The sequence below is a fragment of the Poromitra crassiceps genome, assembly GCF_964638095.1.
Source record: "Poromitra crassiceps genome assembly, chromosome: 1".
Classification (NCBI taxonomy): domain Eukaryota; kingdom Metazoa; phylum Chordata; class Actinopteri; order Beryciformes; family Melamphaidae; genus Poromitra; species Poromitra crassiceps.
In genome coordinates, this window is record NC_139623.1 from 81,924,185 (window position 1) to 81,947,156 (window position 22,972).

The 22,972-nt window shown below is 44.7% G+C and overlaps 1 protein-coding gene across 1 annotated transcript in view; it reads left to right on the top strand.

Moving 5' to 3' along the window:
* The window catches only part of tecta (tectorin alpha), a gene marked incomplete at both ends in the record, with an annotated part of 50,870 nt that extends 30,052 nt beyond the window's left edge, over nt 1-20,818 (top strand). Inside the window, 8 exons of the mRNA XM_083642389.1 lie at nt 2,678-2,788; nt 9,416-9,618; nt 10,737-10,900; nt 13,691-13,939; nt 14,366-14,528; nt 14,627-14,711; nt 19,218-19,337; nt 20,721-20,818. Of these exons, the coding sequence (XP_083498515.1) occupies nt 2,678-2,788; nt 9,416-9,618; nt 10,737-10,900; nt 13,691-13,939; nt 14,366-14,528; nt 14,627-14,711; nt 19,218-19,337; nt 20,721-20,818 (1,193 nt within the window). The remainder of the gene's footprint in view (nt 1-2,677; nt 2,789-9,415; nt 9,619-10,736; nt 10,901-13,690; nt 13,940-14,365; nt 14,529-14,626; nt 14,712-19,217; nt 19,338-20,720) is intronic.
* Between the last annotated feature and the right edge of the window lie 2,154 nt (nt 20,819-22,972).

Here is a 22,972-nt window from a genome sequence, read left to right on the forward strand (position 1 = left end):
AGAAAGAGGGCGAGAGAGAAAAGATAGCCTAGATGGGGAGAGCGAGAGAGAGAGAGAGAGAGAGAGAGAGAGATGTGAGGCTGTCATGCATAGAAATCAAATAAAACGTGCTCATGCCCACCTGTGAATCACCTGTGTATTATTGCCATTTCACACTCTGAAGAAGGGCTGCTGCCCAAAACGTCTGTGTGGCAATAAAAGTATTCGACTTGGAGTGCTGTCCTCCTTTCTTGATGGCTGTTATGTAGAGTTCTCAACGGTCCTAAAAAATCTAATCCGACCCAACCCAACCCGCTTGAGACACGGACCGAGCTCAACTCGCCCACCGTTGTCACATACAGTACACTCAGCCCGAGACCGACTCAGCCCGACCAAAACAAACAACAAACAGTTATTAGACCTAGGACATTATAAAAAGTCCAATATAGTCCAATTAATGCTGCCGCGGCTCAAATATGATGGGAACGATATGTATGTGTGTTACTGCCATAAATGTTTTTCAGCTCTCATGCTATGTTGTTATGGACATATGCTTATCCCTTTTCGGGCTCTCTCCTGGATCTCCGCTGCGGGGCTACTGCATGCGTAATTACGGTGCGTACTGAGAGCCGCGCTGAGTGATGCTGCTGTATTTTAAGTTGAATTTCCTTCCACCAGCACACATTTTCTTTATCAGGTATTTTTTATTCGTTTCTATTAATGTATATGTATGAATCCCACCAATTTAGTCCGTCATTTCCCCCTTGGCGCACATAAACACACATGCTTCCGTCACTGTCTGCTTGATGGCGAGAGGGCCTTCAGCTGTAGGCTACTCGTGACAAAACCGGATTTTCAACAGTTAACTTTTGCAGTAGCTAGGCCTAGGTCACTGGCTATTACTAGGAGATGAGGCAGTTAAGTTGAGCTAGGTAACGTTATAGGCCGAGAGTATGCCCCATATCTCTCTCTCTCTTTCTCTCTTTCTCTCCCCGACGAGGGAAGTGGAGAGGGCTTGCGGTGTTATTAAATGTAGCCTAATGGTTGGAAAAGATCAGCATTTGCTTTTTATTTTCTCCCACCTTTTCTCATACCTAAAGTAATCTACTGTTACACCACAGACCTGTATGGTTGGGAATTATGTAGCCTAATAAAACCAGACAAACAAATTAAAATTTTTAAATCAAGGTGTTTTTTCTGCAATGTAGGCTATAGTTGAAAATCAACGTGGCATTCTGAGGAGGGAAGAGTTTGTGCGCGCGCAAGGTGTTGGAGAGAGTGACATCCATGCCGTGCGTAATGTATCCAAGCGAGGATTTCCTCCACTGCGCGGAGAATACTGTGTGCGCCCCATAGCGCTTAGACGTAGTGTTTTTTTTTGCGCTAACCTGTGTTTACGCTCGGAACATGGCGATGGTATCTTCGCCAGAGCGCAAAATGACACTTGCGGGAGGCAGATGATAGGCTAAGAGGCGCACGGACACGCCTGGGCCACGCCTACACCTGTGTCTGTGCTCCAGCGCAAAGTGGGATGGTGGAGGCAGACGATAGCTTAAGACGCAGGGAAGATAGCATAAGAGGTGCGCAAACAGCTGCGCAAAAAATAGCGCCGTATGACGATAGGGCCCTTAAGTCTCTCCATCCGTATAACCGAGGTCATGTCCGTCAACCACATTTGAAAAGAAGGTGAAGAGGGGGATTTCCATTCCTTCAGGATGAGTTTCTTGGCAACAGTTGTCCCCTGCGTCAGAGACTGCTGCACAGCTGTAGGGAAATTCAGAGAGGACTCCGAAGATGGCAAGTTCTGCCTCTGGCTGAAGGGTTATTTTGTAGACCTTAGAGTACCTGTCAAATATTTTGGCCCAGAATCCTGTTAGTGAAGGGCAGAACCAAAAGGCATGAGATAATGTGCCCTCTGACACTTGACACCTGTCGCACAATGGTGAGACAGAGGGCAAGATCTTGTGTAATTTCTGCTTGGAATAGTGAAGACGGTGAGCGACTTTGAATTGGATCAGCTGGTGTCTGCTATTAACTAAGCAGAGTTGTACCACAGATAGACTCCTTTCCCATATGATGTCAGATCTTGATGAGCTGTTTGATATAATTTGGGGCCATTCGCTTGTGGTTCTTGTCTAAAATGGATACAGACACTGTCTGCTCTGATAGCCACAGCTAGCTCACTGCTGGCCATGGTTCCACACCCATACAACACACAATACTTTGATGTGAAAAAGTTGCATCTTGTTACAATGTTAGCCACACAAGTAGATACATGGCATGGCAGGGCCAGAGGAGTGAGAGGGAACACTTTATTTGAAATGCATTGTGATGCATTACAATTAAGACCATTATCATTTTCTTGTTACAAATCTTTCCATATAATTAATTAATTTGTTTATTTATTTATTTACTTATTTATTTATTTAGTAAGTTATTAATTAATTAATTAATTAATTAATTTATTTATTTATTTATTTATTTATTTATTTATTTATTTATTTATTTATGTACCGGTATTTATTTATTTATTTGATTAATTATTTAATAAATTATTTTTTGAGTCAGCCCAGTTGTACATTTAGAAAGGCATTGCATTACACTCACTTTATATCATGTCATTAACTACACAGTTGCAAGTTTATGAGTTGTATGCCTTGTGTGTGACAGCTAACATTGTGCGTGGACCTGTCTTTAGCAGAATGGATCTTCGACCCCTGTGCAGGAGAGATCTGCACAAACAAGACGTGTGAGCAGGAGAATGGAGGCGACCTGTGTGGCTGTCCGGAGCTACCCAGCAGCCCTGGCGGTGAGTGCTTCATATGCGATGGGGAGGTGTAAGGGAGAAAGGGAGTCATATTCATAAAACCAATTTTTATCTCATCTTTACCAAGTAATACACAATTCAAGCAAATGCTATTAAGTTGTAGGTTTCAACCAATATGACTTCAATCAGGAGAGGCCAGTTGGTAGGATTAGACAAACTTTATTTAGCAATCGGCGTGCATGGCAAATGCTTTGGCGCTTGACTCCATTGGCCAGTGGCGCTGCTCTTGAGGCAGAGGAGGGCGCCTGCATGGGCTAGGAGATCCCCCCCCCGTGGGGGATCGGGAGTCAAGACTCGTTGGTGGTGGACTGGGGAGGTGGGTGGGGCAAAACAACGCTTCGGAGGCCGGCTTCAAGGGAGATGGACTGCCGTGGGCTGCTGCTGCTATGATCGGCCAGAGAGAGAGAGGTGACGTAGAACCCTTGCTATATATATGAGGATTAACTGACGTCATGTTTGACGTCATAGCAGACGTCATACTAGGATTTTTTGACCACGTTGAGATCGGATTACGCGTGAGTGGCCTTCTGCTTGAACTATGGTCTGGAGACCTCACTTCAATCAGGAGAGGCCAGTTGGTAGGATTAGACAAACTTTATTTAGCAATCGGCGTGCATGGCAAATGCTTTGGCGCTTGACTCCATTGGCCAGTGGCGCTGCTCTTGAGGCAGAGGAGGGCGCCTGCATGGGCTAGGAGATCCCCCAAAAGGAAGATCTGATTACCGGAGGTTAATTGAGATCTGCAGGCGCCAGTAGTTGATTGCACTATTCCGGCCTTCGACCTTTTTAGCGACTTACAGCTATTTGCGGCTGGCGCTCCCAACTCGGTCGGGCACCTCGCGATAGCGCTTCCCAGCTTGGCCTACCTGGCCGCCTTGGCGCTTCGCGATCGTACTTTCCGGCCTTCGACCTTTTTAGCGACTTACAGCTATTTGCGGCTGGCGCTCCCAACTTGGTCGGGCCTTCGATCTTGCTTTTCCTGCCTTCGACCTTTTTAGCGACTTACAGCTATTTGCGGCTGGCGCTCCCAACTCGGTCGGGCACCTCGCGATAGCGCTTCCCAGCTTAGCCTACCTGGCCGCCTTGGCGCTTCACGATTGTACTTTTCCTGCCTTCGACCTTTTTAGCGACTTACAGCTATTTGCGGCTGGCGCTCCCAACTCGGTCGGGCACCTCGCGATAGCGCTTCCCGGCTTAGCCTACCTGGCCGCCTTGGCGCTTCACGATTGTACTTTTCCTGCCTTCGACCTTTTTAGCGACTTACAGCTATTTGCGGCTGGCGCTCCCAACTCGGTCGGGCACCTCGCGATAGCGCTTCCCAGCTTAGCCTACCTGGCCGCCTTGGCGCTTCGCGATTGTACTTTTCCGGCCTTCGACCTTTTTAGCGACTTACAGCTATTTGCGGCCGGCGCTCCCAACTCGGTCGGGCCTTCGATCTTGGTACATTAGAATTTAGCTTGGCGCTTCCCGGCTTGGCCTACTTGGCTGCCTTGGCGCGACTACCCTGACTTTCTGCTCTCTCTTTCTCTTTCCCCCCCCAAAAATGAGCCGGGGAGTTTACTGCGCCTTGCTGGCGCCGTGCTTTCGGGGAGCCACCACCAACGAGACATTTTCTTCATCGGCACGGAAGTCCGGGACATTGTTTGTTGCCATGCTCACCGATTTAAGGGAGGAGGGTTCTTTGGGCCGCCAGTATGGCCGCCTGCTCCGGGCGGATGTAGCTGGAGAATGCCGATGACGACCAGCGGCCCATTTGCTGGAGGGAGGCGGAGGACACTCCTTGCTCGGCGGCCGAGGTGGCCGCTCCGATCCTGAAGGAGTGGCTGGAGTAGTTCTTTGTCGGGAGGTTGCATTGCTGGAGCGTTTGCTTGAGGTGCAGGGTGAACCAGGATCTTGTCATGTGGTGACAAGGTGCGATGAGGAACAGGGGGGCCGAGGGGCCGGTCCGAGGCCTGAGCCTGACGTAGTGAGCCATGGACGAGAAGGGGCAGAAGGGGGAATTGTTCCGGGCGATGACGATGTGCCGATGAGGGCCAGCGGCCCGTTTGCTGGAGGGAGGCGGAGGGCACTCCTTGCTCGGCGGCCGAGGTGGTCGCTCCGATCCTGAAGGAGTGGCTGGAGTAGTCCTTCGTCGGGGGTTGCATTGCTGGAGCGTCTGCTTGAGGTGCAGGGTGAACCGGGATCTTGTCGTGTGGTGACAGGGTGCGATGAGGAGCAGGGGAGCCGAGGGGCCGGTCCGAGGCCTGAGCTTGACGTAGTGAGCCATGAACGAGAAAGGGCAGAAGGGGGCTAGTGCCTTCCTGTATGCTATTGTGTGCTGGGGCAGCGGGGCTCTCTGGCTGCGGTGTCAGAGAAGAGAACGTTGTCCAGGCTACGCTCCATCGTGAACGATGACTCGCGCCCACTCCACGGCGTGCTAGTCGAACGCAGGAGTACGTTCAGTGAGAGACTGATTCCACCTAGATGCAGTACGGAGAGGCACAGGAAATCATTCCTGCCTGTGGCCATTAGTCTATTTAATGCCTCTCTTACAGAGCACCTCGGAGACGCTCAGTCTCCCTGAGACTGAGCCAGCCGATAGGTTAACTGTGCCTGGCTGAGCCACGTGTGGCGTATAGGGCAAGCCGACTTAATATAGTCCAGGGTGCAATAATGATAATTGACACGGAATGTATACTTACCTGACGTGTTTTGTATTTTGCTACTTAGACATTCCACTTATTTTTGCTTCTAGCGCATTTACTAGTTATTCTATGCTATGTTGTGTTTTTTTTTTTTTTTTTTTTTTTTTCTGCTTATTGCTTAATATTGCATTTGCGTTGCATTTACTACTGTTTATTTTATTTTAAGCTATGTGTGTACTGTGAGCGAGCTACCGTAACCTGTCCCGATTTCCCCTCGGGGATCATTAAGTCATTCTGATTCTGCTTCTGAAGAAATGCCAGAGGCATTTTACTTTGAAATTCGTTAAGAACAGGAGGTGGTGTATTAAGACCGGGTAGCTTAACACGGAAAGACGTCAGCATTCCCTGGGCCGTCTGGCTTTGGTCCGAAGTTATGCAGTAACACTCATTCTAGCTGATGCTCAGACAAGCTCCGTGGGCCAGGGGTGTTAGAATGGCCCCTTGCGTGGTTATTATTATTATTGTTGTAATTATTATTATTATAATTATTATTATTATTGTGACTCCCGCTGGCCATTTGCTAGAAGCGATTTCCGCTTAGGCGTCGGAGATAGGCAGGCTGAGATGCCCGCTGGGTAGAATAGTCAGATCACAGGCCAAATAACTTGTCAGTCAGCTTCGCTTTATTTAGTCAAAGCCCGAGGGACACCTACGGTACATGTGGTGTTTTCAGAGCAATGTAAGACAGTATTTCTGTTTGGTGGGGCGGGCCGTTGCGGGCAGACGGAGTATTAAAGAGATGAGAATACGTCTGATTATAGGCATTATAGGCAAAACACAGAGATCCCTAGTACAGTTTAGTGCACGAGTGCTCAAGAAAGCGCACGAGGTAATCAATGACTCCGCGCGTGTCCTTCATGTCTGTTTTGACTTAATGCCATCAGGAAAGCGCTTTAGACAGCCTGCCTGTGAAACAAGCAGGAGGAAGTTTGGTTTGGTTCCAGAGGCCATTCGACTGGTGAACAGCCACAGTACGAGAAGTGGTCAGTTTATCTAGACTAGGTCTGTACCTTGACCTTTTGATTTGAACCCTTGAACAAGTCTAATATGTACTTGGATTGTATTGGCTGAAATTAATTTGTATTGATCTGACACCTATATTCCTTTGTGGTGTTGGATACACTGTAATCAGGGATCTTGCTTTATCAGTGTCATTTATTGTATTTATTGTTTTGTATTGTTTGTTTTTTTTGGATGTGTACAGAGTACAGCTTGTTTGCAGTGTTCGTGCCTTAAATTGCCCTTTGCGGGACTGGACTGGTAGATTGCCCGTTTAAATGCTGAAGTACTGATACTTTCCTCATGGGTCCTTTCGCGTCCACGGGTGACTGGTCCTCCGGGGTATGCTCGGTGTGCTGTGGTCGTCAACCCCGTCCTTGGTAGAGCAGGTAGCTCTTGAGAGAGGCGGGCAGGGGCAGTCCGTGGATTCCGCTCAAGCGGTCCCTTCCTAGAGCCGCTCGCACGGAGCGCCTGCACAGGTCCATCAGAGGGAGGGGATCCGGATCGAGTCCGTTTATGTACCGGATTCGTATTTCGCAGTGTCCCCACACGGCGCTCACTGCGGGGTACACCTTCCTGCCCTTAAGTCCTCCGAACGCCACCCCTAGGTCATGTCCGTCCACTATGAAACCTAACGTCCCCTCGTCCATGTCCAAGACGACTAACAGAGCGAGTCTGGTATTATGAAGGTGTCGTCGGGCTCCAGGAAGGGGGGTGATAGTGGAGTTGTTTTTTAAGATTGTTGTTCAAATAAACCCCCTCAGATCGGCTAAAGTTAAGAAATTATCATTGTCATCATCACAGAAGCTTCCTAATTTAATTTATCAGTCACCATCAGTCACATGGGGTCACTGGGGACCCAGAGGTAGAAAATAAACAAACTCAGCTGCGTGTAACAGCAAAGATAATTGAGAATGAGAAGGCAAGAGTATATAGTGCCTTTTTGAAAACAGCGCTGCTGCCATTTTGGCCTGAAATACGGCTCCTTGCTGGGGCAGAAGCTTAGTCTCCAAAATGGCGGATTGGCTGTGTGCTGTCGCATCTTTACGATAAAAGGTCTCTGGTTACCGTGAACCTCCGTTTCACAAACACCACGACAAGGAGAGAGACGGCTACTTTTCACACTCTGTTTTGGATTAAGAGGATGTCCTGAAGTGTGACGGTGGATTAAAGACTTGATGAAAAACGTCATGTGATCTGGTGGATTATAGTCTTCGTGACAGAAAGAACAGGACACCCGATGGGTTAACGTTACATGGATGCGAGTTTTACTGCCGAGTGCGACTTTCTGCTTGACTGCATGTAACGTTAAACTTTTATCGTCCATGAATTCCTGGGAGTGCTTATTCTTTTCGTGAATGGATTATTTTACGTCGCTGGATTTGGAAGGGAAAGCAAATTGCACTACATTTCAGCTGTTGCCGCCAGAATGAACCGTTCGCCCCATGGACCTTTCGGTCTGCCCAGAGTGCCCGAGATGCCACGGCGCTCCGGCTTCAGCGCTTCTCCAAGCCGGTTCCCGTCAATCACCGTGAATCTGCCCGGCGGCCTGGAGGTCAGTGCGACCAGGAAGTACGTGGCGTCTCGCGGCGGCCCCGCGGCCTGCATTTCCCCAGCGGCTCCCGGCTCTCGGGGCGGCTGCCTCTACTGGTCTTCGCCCGCGGCCTCTCGCACGTCCGCGCCGATCGGCCTCTCCCTCCGGCACGCTCGCACGCGTTCTTGGGCGTCCGCGGCGCGGCGCTTCGTCTTCTGCTCTCCTACCGGGGCCGTCGCAGTGGCGCGCGGGGGGCTATGCTGGCAGCCTGTGGTCCGGTCGCTTCGCCAACGTCTTCGTCAGACACCTCGGAAGGCAAGTACGCTCCGTGGCCGGTCCGGGACAGGGGACCGATGACTGAACTCGACATGCCAGGAATGGGAATATCCACGGGTAGAGAAGGCTTGTGGGTGCTGATTCGGTCTGCGGATCTGGTGCAAAACAACGCTTCGGAGGCCGGCTTCAAGGGAGATGGACTGCCGTGGGCTGCTGCTGCTATGATCGGCCAGAGAGAGAGAGGTGACGTAGAACCCTTGCTATATATATGAGGATTAACTGACGTCATGTTTGACGTCATAGCAGACGTCATACTAGGATTTTTTGACCACGTTGAGATCGGATTACGCGTGAGTGGCCTTCTGCTTGAACTATGGTCTGGAGACCTCACGTGTTTGAAAGCCAAAACTGATATTTTTTTATTTGAAGCTGACGATAGCCTTTGTGGTGATATTCATTAAATCAATATAGCAAAATTTTAAAATTTTCATGAAAAGGGAAAAAAATAATCCAAGTGGAATAGCCTGGTAAACCAGCCCATCATGTGAACTCACATTTCATTTGGTTCTGCGAGACGGTCTGGCCCCAAGGCCTGGGAGGGTGTTAAGCAGAAGCTGCAAAGCGGATGAGCCAATGCCCTGTGATTGACAGCGCAAGTTGGCCAATCAGGAACGCCACTAGCACTGCACTAACAAAACAATAATGGCCGCCTGCCTGCCTGTCCGCCTCGAGGAGTAATGTCAATCTTCGTCTAGTTTAAACAGCCATAAAGTGCAGTTATTGCAGAATTAGACTCTATAACAACAATTAAACAAGTACAGGAGTATCGCCACAGTTCCTCGGTGGAAAATATGCTTTTGCCATTCTCCCGAGTGGATTTGGGTTTGACTGGATCCGACGCTGATTGGCTGAAGGAGTTGTCTGTCAAGGCAAGTACACCCGCCCAACCTCCGCCCACTGCAATACATTGGGAGAAAGCTTGGGGCCAGACGGTCTCGCAGAACGAAATGAAATGTGAGTTCACGTGACCGGCTGGTTTACCAGGCTAACTCTACTATGTAGTCTGAATGATTTTGCTATGTGATGTAATATCCCGTCTGTCTGTGTCTGTCCCAGGTGAAGACGACCCCATCCAGGCAGAGGTGATCTGTAAACACGCCCAGATGGAGGTTTCCATCTCCAAGTGTAAGCTCTTCCAGCTGGGCTTCGAGAGAGAGGACGTGAGGATTAACGACCAGCACTGTGCAGGTATCGAGGGCGAGGACTTCATCTCCTTCCGCATCAACAACACCAAGGGACACTGCGGCTCCATTGTAGCGGTCAGACACCTTATATTGATTCATATACTGTAGGCTTTCTCAACCCAGTCGCCAGAATAAAACGTTGGTAATTTACGTGTCTGCAAACCAAGGATATGTACTGTACAATCTCAACGTAACAAAACGTCTGCACTTTACGCTTCTAAAATGTTGTCATTTTGTGTTTCTGCAAACCATGGATAGTACAATCTCAACTCAAATTTGAAACGAAATGGTGGTTAATTTGAAAACCTTGCCCCCTTTCCAACGTTAAAAGCAAATAAACAACTTCAACAACTTTGGTAATATTTAGGCAAGTAAAATAACATTGGTTATGTTTAGGCAACTAAAAACAACTTGGGTAAGGTGAGGATTATGGTTTGCGTTAGCCTTAAATACCAAAAACGTTAAATGTGACTTACAGATGAAACAGACTTTGAACACACTGGGACGCGGAACACGGTTCCCTGGTCTGAAAGGCAAGTGTTTTATGCCCTCCATCCACCCCAACCACAACATACTATTTCAATAGCAGACTCTATAATATTGATATCCACCTTATTTCTAGCTGCCATGATGCCTTACGTGAAATATGGGTGCTTCTTCCGGTGTAATCCTCCCAACCCCCACCCCCCGTTACGTTGCTGACACAGACACAACATACTGTAGCCCGTAGCATGTCCAGCTTGGCAAAAATCTCATCTATAAATATCCCGAGTTGTTCATAGAGCAACAGAAATAGCGGATGTGATAGATACAATTATTACATTCCCTCAAATAAGTCGTCAAACGAGTGTTATTTATTGTGACAAGCAACTGTTTTTTTTTCCAGGAAATTTGCCAGCTGCAACAATCAGTCACGTTCTAGACAGAAATTATCTTACAGCGGGGCATTCAAAAATAAGGTGGATACACCTATCTAGAAATGTTAATATGTGACATATTTTTTGTTAAAAACATTGATATTCTACGTATCTGTGGATTGCAAAAATGTACAATGCCAACATTTTATTCTGGTGACCACGCTGGCTTTCTAGCTCAGTTAAGCCAATACATTTTATGTTGCATGTCCTTTTTCAAAGTTTCTTCTTCTTCTTTGTTTTCTGAATTTTCCATATGTCCGCTCACCACTCCGACAGTCAAACGGCACACACATCATGTACAAAAACACTGTGTGGATAGAGAGTGTGAACAACACCGGGAACGTCATCACCAGAGACAAGACCATCAACGTCGAGTTTTCCTGTGCCTATGAACTGGACCTGAAGATCTCGCTGGAGACTGTCCTCAAACCCATGCTCAGGTCAGATGGAGCATAGTTTCATTGCTGCATTCACATCCCATGGGAAAGATGGTAGATACCAGTCTCCTACTTGGAAACACCACCCAGCTTGTATGTGCTACTTACTTTACTTTACTTTACTTTACTTTATTGATATTTAGCAGACGCCTTTATCCAAAGCGACATACAACAGGATTACAACACAGTACAGCAAAAATGTAAAAACAGCAATTTAAATTAAAATATATTTACAAACAAAAGAGCATAGGACAATAGAGGGTGGAGCTAGAGAGGGTTTACAGGGGGGCAACATGAAGACTGAAAAGATGTGTTTTTAACTGTTTTTTGAAAATGAGTAGTGATTTGGCCGTTCTTATTGCGGAGGGGAGCTCGTTCCACCATTTTGGTGCAAGATGGGGAAAAAGTCGTGATCGGGAGCTGTTAAAACCACGTGGGGGGGGAGGGGCAAGGCGTGCTGAGCTGGTGGAGGGTCGGAGTGTGCGATGAGGGCTCTGGAACTTGACCATAGGTTGTAGGTATGGTGGAGCTGTGAGGTGAACTGATGAGTAGGCCAGAACAAGTGTTTTGAATTTGATCCGTGCAGTGATGGGAAGCCAGTGAAGTTCATGGAAAAGCGGGGTGATGTGGGAGAATTTTGGTAGGTTGAAGACTAGACGGGCTGCAGCATTTTGTATAAGTTGGAGTGGTTGAGTGGCAGAAATAGGGAGACCGGCCAGTAAAACGTTGCAGTAGTCCAGACGTGACAGAATGAGTGACTGAATGAGGAGTTGAGCTGCTTGTCTGGAGAGGAACGGGCGAATTTTACGAATGTTATAAAGTGCGAATCTGCAGGACCGGGCTATTGCTGCGATGTGGGAAGTGAAGGACAGTTGGTTATCAAGAGTGACTCCGAGGTTTCTAGCTGTTTGTGAGGGGAAGACAGTAGTGTTGTTGAAGGAGATGGAGAGGTCAGTTACAGGACAGTCTTTGGCAGGGAAAAGGAGAAGCTCGGTTTTTGCAATGTTGAGTTTGAGGTGGTGGTTGGACATCCAAGTGCTAATGTCTGTGAGGCAAGCCGAGATCCGTGATTGAATTTGAGTGTCAGAGGGGGGGAAGGAAAGGAACAGTTGGGTGTCGTCGGCATATGAGTGATATGAAAAACCATGGGATGTGATTACGTGGCGGAGTGAAGTCATGTAAAGAAGGAAGAGAAAAGGACCAAGGACAGAACCCTGAGGGACACCCGTGGAAAGAGTGCAGGGGGTCGAAAGGGATCCTCTCCAGGAGACCTGATAGGAGCGGTGGGAGAGATAGGAAGAGAACCAAGAGAGTGCAGAGCCAGTGATACCCAGGTCGGAGAGAGTAGTGAGGAGAATTTGGTGGTTGACGGTGTCGAATGCAGCAGATAGGTCGAGAAGAATGAGAACTGAGGAGAGGGAGGCAGCTTTGGCGGAAAGAAGAGACTGAGTGACGGAGAGGAGTGCAGTTTCGGTGGAGTGGGCGGGTTTGAAACCAGATTGGAGAGGATCGGATAGGTTGTTATGAAAGAGATGAGTGGAAAGTTGATTTGATACTGCACGTTCGAGTGTTTTGGAAATGAATGACAGGAGAGAGACGGGACGGTAGTTCTGAATGACAGTGGGGTCGAGGGATGGTTTTTTCAGTAGGGGTTTCACCCGTGCAGTCTTAAGTGCAGTCGGAAAGACACCAGAGGATAGAGAGGAATTAATGAGGGAAGTGAGAAAGGGGGAGATGTCAGGGGAGATGGATTGAAGCAGGGAGGAAGGGATGGGGTCAAGAGGGCAGGAGGTGGCACGGTTTGATGAGATGAGTTTCAGAACTTCTTCTCAGTTCCATTGTCAGACTTAGGAGTCTGACAATGGATACCGATTACTAAGTATATTAATCTTTCTTTCAAGTAAAACAAACACAATGAATGATCATACCTCACATGTAATTTTGTGATCACAACACAAAAATAACGTGGCAACCAAAATCAACTGAAAACTTCATACATGGCATCTTGGGGACTTCAAACTATTCTGAATGTGTGGAACACTTTTAACCGCCTTGCTTTTTACTGGATATTCCCATAGGACATGAATGCAACATCATGCTCTATGCAACTTTAAGCAACTTCCAGAAATCTGGAATTACATTTAGGGGAGACCGGAGGCAATTGTAAAAAAAAAAAAGAAAAAAAAAGAAAAAATGTTTTGAAAATGTCATTGCTCAAAAACCTCTTTAACTATTTGGATAAAATGTTTATGTAGGTAACTTGTATTTGTCTTCTACTTGTTAACAGTCATCAAATGTTTTTACAAGCAATGTTAGTCACAATATTGATTGAAACAATAGAAGTCAAATGTTACATCTCTCCCCACATGCAGGGGTGATAATACCTTCATATAAATACAAAGGACCACAATATACTCCCAAGAATATAGATATAGTTAAAACAATTTAATATCAATTCGACAATTAATTCAGTTTAATTAAAACAGTATAATTCATTTTAATTAATTATTCTTAATTATACAAATATAAAAACATGATTATTATTATTATTATTATTATTATTATTATTATTATTATTATTATTATTATTATTATTATTATTATTATTCATAGAGCATAAAGAGTTCCATGGTTCTGTCTTGTTTGTGATTGGTGCAATTTTAAATGTTACGATTGTCCCTGGTCTCCCCTAGTTTTTCTATTTTTACAGACCACAGTCACACAAGCGTCTTAAAATGTGTAGATTTCTGCTTTTATCATAACTGCCCTCTCCTCTCTCTCACCGTACTCCAGTGTGATCAACCTCACTTTACCAACTCAGGAAGGGAACTTCATCACCAAGATGGCGCTGTATAAGAACTCCTCGTACCGCCAGCCGTACAGGGAGGGCGAGGTGGTCCTGAGCACGCGGGACATCCTCTTCGTGGGCGTCTTTGTGGAGGGGGCCGACGAAAACCAGCTCATCCTCATAGTGAACATGTGCTGGGCCACGCCATCCCGCTACAGCAGCGACCGTCTGCGCTATATCATCATAGAGAGAGGGTAGGCTAAGTCAGTGCTTCTCAAACGCCAAAATACACACGCATTAGGGCACATTAGGGCTCCACATGATAAGAGTTTGTCCCTGCGACCCATAGGGAAGGATTTCTCTTGCTGCTGATTTAATATTGATTTGTGGAACCACGTACTCCACTGGTACCCAAACTGGGGTTGGAACCCCCACTCGGGGGCGCCAAAGCTTTACGGGGGGTATATGTACTATATGTGTAACACCGGGATGAATGTTATTAGTAATTTATTGTGTATTATTATTATACTTATTATTTTTGATATTGTCTTTTATGTTAATGTTCGAAATAAACCATTCATTCATTCATTAGCCTGTCACTTAACAGGTAGGCTGAACAACAATCATCTCAACAATCAATCAACTTTGTGTATTTCTTTAATATTTGCCCCTCTCTTTAGGTGTCCAAACATCAAGGACAGCACTATTGGCATGGCAGAGAACGGTGTGTCTCTCACCTGCCGCTTCCACGTTACGGTGTTCAAGTTCATCGGGGATTATGAAGAGGTCCACCTCCACTGTGACGTTTCCCTGTGTGATTCAGAAACAAATGCTTGCAAAGTGGTGAGGATCACTGATGTCTACAAAAGTCTGCATTTAATAGAAAAGTGTTCATATAAATATGCCCACTGTGTATTAATCTATGCACATCGTACATACAGAACTGTCCGCACAACAGAAGAATGTACTCAGAGGACAGTGACCACAAAGAGCACATATTATCTGTGGGACCCATCAGAAGGAGAGGTAAGGATGCTCACTTTAAAATTAAATAAAAATTAAATTATATATTTTTAATTAAAGCAGAGCTAATGGTTAATGACTGTTTCATACACAACAAAAACATGACAACGAAGGCTGGTATTGTAGTTTAAATTGATCTGATAATCTCTTTAACAGACAAGTAAACTCTCCCTTAACAATTCGAAATTTTGAAAATTTCTAGATTCCATTTCCTTAAGCAGTAATATCTACATTGTAAGAATATATGCCTCCGCCAACAAGTGAGCAGTGCTCAGACTGAGCAGTCAGTGAGCAGTCGACATTCATGTCTGTCCAGACTCGGACGTTTGAGGAAAATGTGAAGAAATTCCGTCAAGGCGTAAATAATAATAATAATAATAAATATAGCCGCAAGCGGCGATGCGGGGTCCAAGCTTCCGGTGACTTGGGGGGTATATGTCAGATAGTGCACATTGATTCAGACTTGGTATATGCACAAGTAAACAAAGTTTGGTTGAGATCCGGTGACCTGACGGTTTCCAAGCAGTACTAGTAGTAGTAGTAGTAGCAGTAGTAGTAATAGTGTTGGTAGTAGTGGGAGTGGTAGCAGTAGTAGCAGCAGAAGTACTAAGAATAGTAAATGGTAAATGGTAAATGGACTGCATTTATATAGCGCTTTTATCCAAAGCGCTTTACAATGTGCCTACATTCACCCATTCACACACCGAAGGCGGCCAGCTGCCACAGCCATCGGGAGCAATTTGGGATTCAGTGTCTTGCCCAAGGACACTTCGACGTGCGGACTGGAGGAGCCGGGGAACGAACCACCAACCTTCTAATTAGTGGACAACCCACTCTACCTCCTGAGCCACAGCCGCCACTAGTAGCCAATAGTAGTAGTAGTAGTAGCAGCAGCAGCAGTAGTAGTGGTGGTTGGCTGTTATAGCGCCACCATCTGGTAGATTGGTGTAATTTTTTCCTCTGAGTAGTGGGTGATGTCTTGAAACTTGAAGTAGTACTTGGATAGAAAGCAGTTTTTGTGTACAATATCCCTTTAAGTATCTGGACAGAAAGTGGTATTTGGGTAGAACATACTGTCAATACGACAAGTACTTCTCTGGCTCTGCAGATACATATAATATGGTCTACAAAGTTAAATACAACAGTCTGGATAGCTCACTTGGTAAAGCACATGACTTATGCTAACTAAAGACCATTGCCGCTCAAAGTTCAAACCCCATGTGGGATGAAAAACTTTCAACTTCAGACAGCTAAGTCAGTAACAGTAATTAAAACCCCACATGCTGCCTCCTTATTTTGCGGTGTTTCATGAACTTTTTCAATATCTTGGAAATGTTAGCTGGAGATTGCGTGGCTGTGTTCAAGAACGTGTTTTGCAACAGGAGAGGTTAGTTCTTGTCTCATGATGGAGCTTTTGTGTTCTGAAATCAGAATTTTCAGTTGTCATTGTGTCTTTCCCACACACACATCAAACCATAGGGCGTAGTGGCGTCCACTACAGGAGGTTGATGGGGTTTATCCCTGAAATTGCTTTTGGTGACTATAGCCAGCACCCTGCATGGCAGCTTGTCATGCAGTCCATTTACCATTAAGGACATTTTTGTATTACACACATAATGCACCACTTTACATTAAAAGTATGCCCTGAATGGAGGTGTTTGAACTAATTGGTGTGGGTTGTGCTGTTACAATGAGCACATGAGTGACAAGGATAATTCAGATTGAATTCTCTTTTTGGACCTTTCACATGTGAAGACACAATAATGTATTGGAATGTTTTTCCTCTCTCATCTGAAAGAAGGCTCCCAGCAAACACAATTACATCATGATGATGTTCTGATATCATCTTTCAGTGACGTCCAGGACTAGGCCAAATCACAGCCGATTTGAGGATCATTTAGACATCTACACAGGAATGTCAAGATGACGTCGAAATATGACATTACCATGAATAGGCATATTCAGTTATTCTGCTATGTACACAGTGTGTATTCAGCAGCGTTATACATAATTATATCCAGATTAACGTTTATTCTACATTTTCAAAAAATAAAACAGTTACCTGGCCGTGGTTTGAACCCAAGACCTCCAGCTTTGGGGTCTGCTACTTTACCCCTACACCATCCTTCCACAGCAATGACGAGGCACGGATGTAACCTTATTATGGCATAAACTTGTTTTTATTCAAACGTGGGTGTCAAGTCTTTGTGGATCGGGCATTACTGTGTGACATCTAAACCAACTGTGTATTATGTTACAGCAGATGCAGAACCCCAAAACACATTAACCCCACTCAAAATGCTACATTCCAACTTCCAGTAGTAGTAGTAGTAGTAGTAGTAGTAGTAATAGTAGCAGAAGTAGTAATAGTAGTAGTAGTAGTGTTGGTAGTAGTGGGAGTGGTAGCAGTAGTAGCAGCAGTAGTTGTAATTGACCGGTTAATGAGTTGTGGGCAATTTAGTGTTGGCGTGTGTTTCATTAAAAGTTTCGAGATTTATCATTTCAAAACAGTTTCACGTATCCAAAACCCTTTAATAACCTTAGGTCGGGGTAGTCCATAGATGACCCAGAAAAAAGTTTTGTGTGATTTGGCCAAACGGTCTAGGAGGAGCTCGCAAAAGTAGGTTTTTGATAAAATTCAAAATGGCGGAAAATCTACCACACAGAAATGGGCGTGGCCTAGTGGGTTAGATACATGATGCTCCAGGGAAACCAGTAGATGTGGAATTTTGATTCTACAGCTCGCAGTTCAGAAGTTATGGACCGACAAACGTGAAATTGGCTGTTATAGCGCCACCGTCTGGTGGATTGGTGTAATTTTTTTACTCTGAGTAGTGGGTGATGTCGTGAACCTGTGTGGAAAGTTTGGGTGATGGGGGGTGTATGGTTTCTGAGATCCACACACTTTTAGGGTAGGAAAAGAACAAAAGCAAATACACAAAAGTTTAGACATTTATCATTTCAAAACGGTTTCACGTATCCAAAATCCTTTAATAACTTTAGGTCGGGGTAGTCCATAGATGTCCCAGAAAAATTCCCGTGTGATTTGGCCAAACGGTCTAGGAGGAGTTCGCAAAAGTAGGTTTTTGATAAAATTCAAAATGGCGGAAAATCTAGGCACACGCAAATGGGCGGGGCCTATATGGATAGATGCGTATTGATCCAAGGAATCCCTGAGAAGTGAAATTTTGAGTATAGGACACACGGTTCAGAAGATATGGACCATAACGCGAAATGGTCTGTTATAGCGCCACCATCTGGCCGATATGGGTCATTTTTTGTTTCTGAGTAGTGAGGCACATTTACAATCTATGTGCCCAGTCTGGCTATGCTGAGCCTTACAGTTTCTGCTGTACATACAGTTTTACCGGAGAAGAAGAAAAAAATAAATAATAATAATCGGAACAGATACAATAGGGATCCACGCACTTCGTGCTTGGACCCCTAATAATAATAATAATAAATATGTTTTATATAGCGCTTTTCTGGGGAACTCAAAGACGCTTTACAATACATAGAAAAGTAATACAGTAAACAAACTAAATAACAAGAACAAATACAGATACAAAACAAATACAAATCAATAGATTGCAGAGATGGAATGGTGGTTAGAGGTAAAAGTCAGATATTGTAGGCTGTTTTGAAGAGGTGGGATTTGAGTTGGTTTTTGAAGGAGGTGAGTGAGTCTGAGTTTCTGATGTTGAGGGGCAGAGAGTTCCAGAGGGTTGGGGCAGCGATGGCAAAGGCTCTGTCCCCCGTGGTGCGGTGCTTGGTTTTGGTGATGGGGGTGAGGAGGTTGGCATCAGCAGAGCGGAGACGGCGGGTGGGGAAGTGGCGCTGGAGGAGATCTGTTAGGTAAGAGGGGGCCAGATTATTGAGGGCTTTGTACTGTAGGTGATGAGGAGGATTTTGAAGTGGATGCGGTACTGACTGGGGAGCCAGTGGAGATGTTGGAGGATGGGTGTGATGTGTTCTCTGGAGCGGGAGTGGGTGAGTAATCGGGCAGCTGAGTTTTGGACATATTGCAGTTTACGGAGAACAGTGGAAGGGAGGCCATAGAGAATGTTGTTGCAGTAATCTAGTCTGGAGGTGATGAAGGCATGGATGACTATTTCAGCGGCTGAGGGGGAGAGAGTGCGTTACTGAGATAATGCGTTAACAGGCTAGAAAATGGCCGGACGGGACGGACGGACAACCCGAAACCATAATGCTTCCGGCCTGGCTATCGCCGGCGGAGGCATAAAAAAACACTCATGCAAATCAGTGGCTCTCAGAGTTGTATCCAGATGGTCACAACACAAGAAAAAGAGATAGATATATAGATTTATGGGGAATAAATAAATACATACATGCATACATGCATGCATACATGCATACATACATACATACATACATACATACATACATACATACATACATACATACATACATACATACATACATAACATTTCCTAGAAAAAAACTAAGCGAGAATTTTGCTAATTTCTGAGGAAACATTTTCTTTCTCAGAAGCGGACTGGTGTGAAGCCAACAATGGAGGGTGTGAGCAGATGTGCACCAGTAAAGGTACTGGGCCTGTCTGCAGCTGTGTGACTGGAATGCTGCAACGAGATGGCAAAAGCTGTCGGGGTAATTGTGCGCACGCACACACGCACGCACACACACACAGCCAACAAGTCACGTGCCACATCAAGTCACAATCAAAGCATTCACAATTCACCTGGTAAAGATCAGGGTGATACATTCCCGAGGCCACTGTCTCTCCACCGTCCAGCGGTGATGTGCAATTTGAGAGTATCTTGTTCCTTCTGAACTAATCTTCTGAGCCAATTGGGACTAATGATTCACCCCAGTGACTCAGGAGCAAGGGATTGAAAGAGGTATTGGAATAGTTGTGAATGATTTAATGTCACTGCCAGAGACCAGTATACAGTCAGTCATTGTTTGAAATTATACATGTATATATCCATGAAAGCTTTGCACAGGAAAAAACATGCTACATCACCAAAATGGCCAACTCCGAATGACTATTCATTCAAAAATGATATGTAAATCTCACCATTTTGCCTGCCGAACACCAACACTTTGCAACACCAACTTCTACAAATTATTATAGCACTGTATAAGATCCTTTCTAGTAGATTGCAATTTGTGTGATTATTACAAGAACCTCAGTCACATGTCCCACTTAGGAAATTTTCCTAGTAGTAAACAGTGGCTATGTAACTGTTCTTGCACATTTGCTGGCACTGCAAAATTTACTCAAAATGTATTAATTTGGGATCTTTGTACTAAAATCTCTCTTTCTCTCTTTTATATCAAAGTGTATTGGAATTTAAAGGAGAATTCCATTTTTGTACACCCCGGACCTTATTTCCAGCTTAAAATATGATGTTTTGCTCACCCAGAGAACTTTGGTTTCATTCTGATCGCCATAGAAGATATTCTAGGTCAGAGTAGAGTCCGACCTGGCCAGAACGGACGAAAGCGGGGCATACGTAGTACACACTGTAAATAACGTATTTTCTGCAACGTAGCGGTTCATATCCTCATAATATATCATCCATAAATGAACGTGAATCCATCTAGTCTCCTCCTCCCAGCTTCAGGAAGCCTTGGTTTCCTCATCCGGGGTCTGTGAATCAGCATTCCTCCTCTGTTCTCGGCCATGCAGCGCTTGTTCGTCCCTAGCCTGTTGTTGCTCTCTCTCTCCTCGTCCGCTCTTCAATTTCGAGTAGCTCCTCATCCGTTGTTGTAAACAAGTCGATAGTCACGGGAAAATGGCCCCGGTGCGCGGTGATTCCTGGTAGACAATAGCCAGGTAGACAAAGGAGTCGGCAAGAAACTCACTAGACTTCAGCGGGACTTGAGGCAAGAGTTGGATTCACAGACCCCGGATGAGGAAATCCTAAATGAATGTACTTTTTTTTTGCGCAAGAAAATGTGCAAAAAGGGAGCTGAATACTTGGTTATAACTCCTGACATTTGTTACTTGTTCGTTTCTTTTGACAGCTGTGAGCTCGAGTTGTAACCTTACACCTCTGGTTGTCCTCCTGACCATCAGTGCTGTGATCTCCATGCTCCTGGCTCATACTCTTCTTCTTTCCTAACCTCCTGTGAGGAAAAGAAGAAGGAACATGGGAGAGAGCAGAAACAGAAAAAGACTTGAAGAAGCCCAAAATGTCAGCATTAACTAACCAGGAGACCAGCTGCCTGCCAGTCAGACAAGCAAGAGAATTTACATTCACAAATCTTTGAGTCCAGATATTATTTGTACGACAGAATGTACACAAAAGTAACAAAGTAAGTAAATAAACGTAATTGAATTACAGCTGTCTAGAATCACAAAGTGCTTCATATTTTCAAACATGAAACAGATGAAGACAAGACCCAAAATTCATCCTTTACATAAGGCCAGTTGTGTAATGTAACAAAGTAATAATGCTTTGTTACAGTACTTAAGTATTTTTGGGAGTATCTGTACTTTACTTGAGTATTTATATGTTTGTCAACTTTCACTTTTACTCCACTATATTTCCTAAATAAAATGTATATTTTTACTCCATTATCTTTCCCCAAAGCATCTTCATTACTTGTTACTACAAAATAAAACATGAAGAAATTTGGTAGCCTGCAAGCAGGCAGGTTGGCGAATCATTCCTCCTAGCTTTTAAGTTATGTTGATCATGATCCACACTCCATTCCATTTGGTGGTGGTAATGCACCATAACGTTGTTTGCCAACCACTATAAAACTCAAAAAGAAGATTTCTACTCAAGTCCAGGCATGTCAGATGGACATGAACATTGATGACGATGACGACTGCTTGCTTTTTATTAACAGCATTTACTTGTACATTTAATTTCAAATGTATTTTGATACTTATGTACAGTAAATATCAGATGCTTTAAGACTCAAGTTAGTAATATCAAGTAATATTCTAATAGGTGACTTTAACTTGTACCAAAGTCATTTTCTGGTAACATATCTGTACGTTTACTCAAGTGTGGCTTTCAGGTACTTCATCCACCACTGCATAAGGCACAGCACAACACATCACATACTGTAGAGATTGTCTGACAGAAAATGTGGCTGTAATGTGTATAATATAATATGTTAAAACCAGAGACTGAGATGACCAGTCACAGTTAAAGGAGTATGTTCCAGAGTGAAGGCACCATCACCTTTTGTTTTCAAATTGGGCTTTGGAACAGCTTAATATGCCCTGTTCAGAGGACCTGACAAAGGACAAAAGAACTCAGTAATATAAGTTAGAGGCTCACCATGCAAAGCCTTGTAGGTGATCAAGATTTTTTTTTAAACGGATCTATATTTGAGTGGTAGCCAAAGAAGGTAGATTCTGAAAATCATGAAACATCAAAACTGGATTTTTTTTATGCGATGTTTCTTAATTGGAAGAAGCAAGGCTCACTTCATAATACTGGATGTTAATGTATTAATTAATACACAGGACAAGATGTTACTATCCCTTGTGCCAAAATCCGAGGAAAAACACATTTAGAAGCCCAATCCAGAATAAAACAAGCTAACAGGCTAACAAACTAATAAACAAGACACAAATCACCAGTTACCTACCCTAGCCAACAGCAGTATGAAGCATGTCATTGGGGTTTTCAAGTGGGCACCTTCCTTCACCGACGTTTCGTTAAGTTAGGCCCACGACACCTCAAGAAGGCTTAACGGTGTAATCCAGCGTCCTGGAAACACCCCCCTCCATGCTACCACCGCACAACTGCATATTACCTCACTATCTAAGCCTAGCTATCCAGGTCGGTTCGGTATGACATTCCTGACTACACCACCACTGTCAATGATTCAGCCCTGTTGATGCGGACCGTTAATCATGACCAACAACAAACAATCCCTAACTACACCACCACTGTCAATGATTCATTGGACCAATACTCTGCCAAATATTGCTTGTTGCTGTGGTCCAATGACAATAATTTATTAAATTGGTCAAACTTTTGTTGGTCAAACGTTTGTGCCATGCCATATCTTTAATAATAGCTTTAATCTTGCAAAATAGTTAATCTGTTAAGATTATTACGTTTTAATGATAGATAAACCTGTGTATCGTCTGCATAACTAACAGTGATAAAAAATGCAATTAAAATGACAAATCATATGCCTCTAGGGAAGCAGACAATACAATGAAAATAGAATAGGACCAAGAATATATCCCTGGGGGACTCTGCACATCAGTGGAGCGGATGATACAGAAAATGTTGTACTTAATAGAT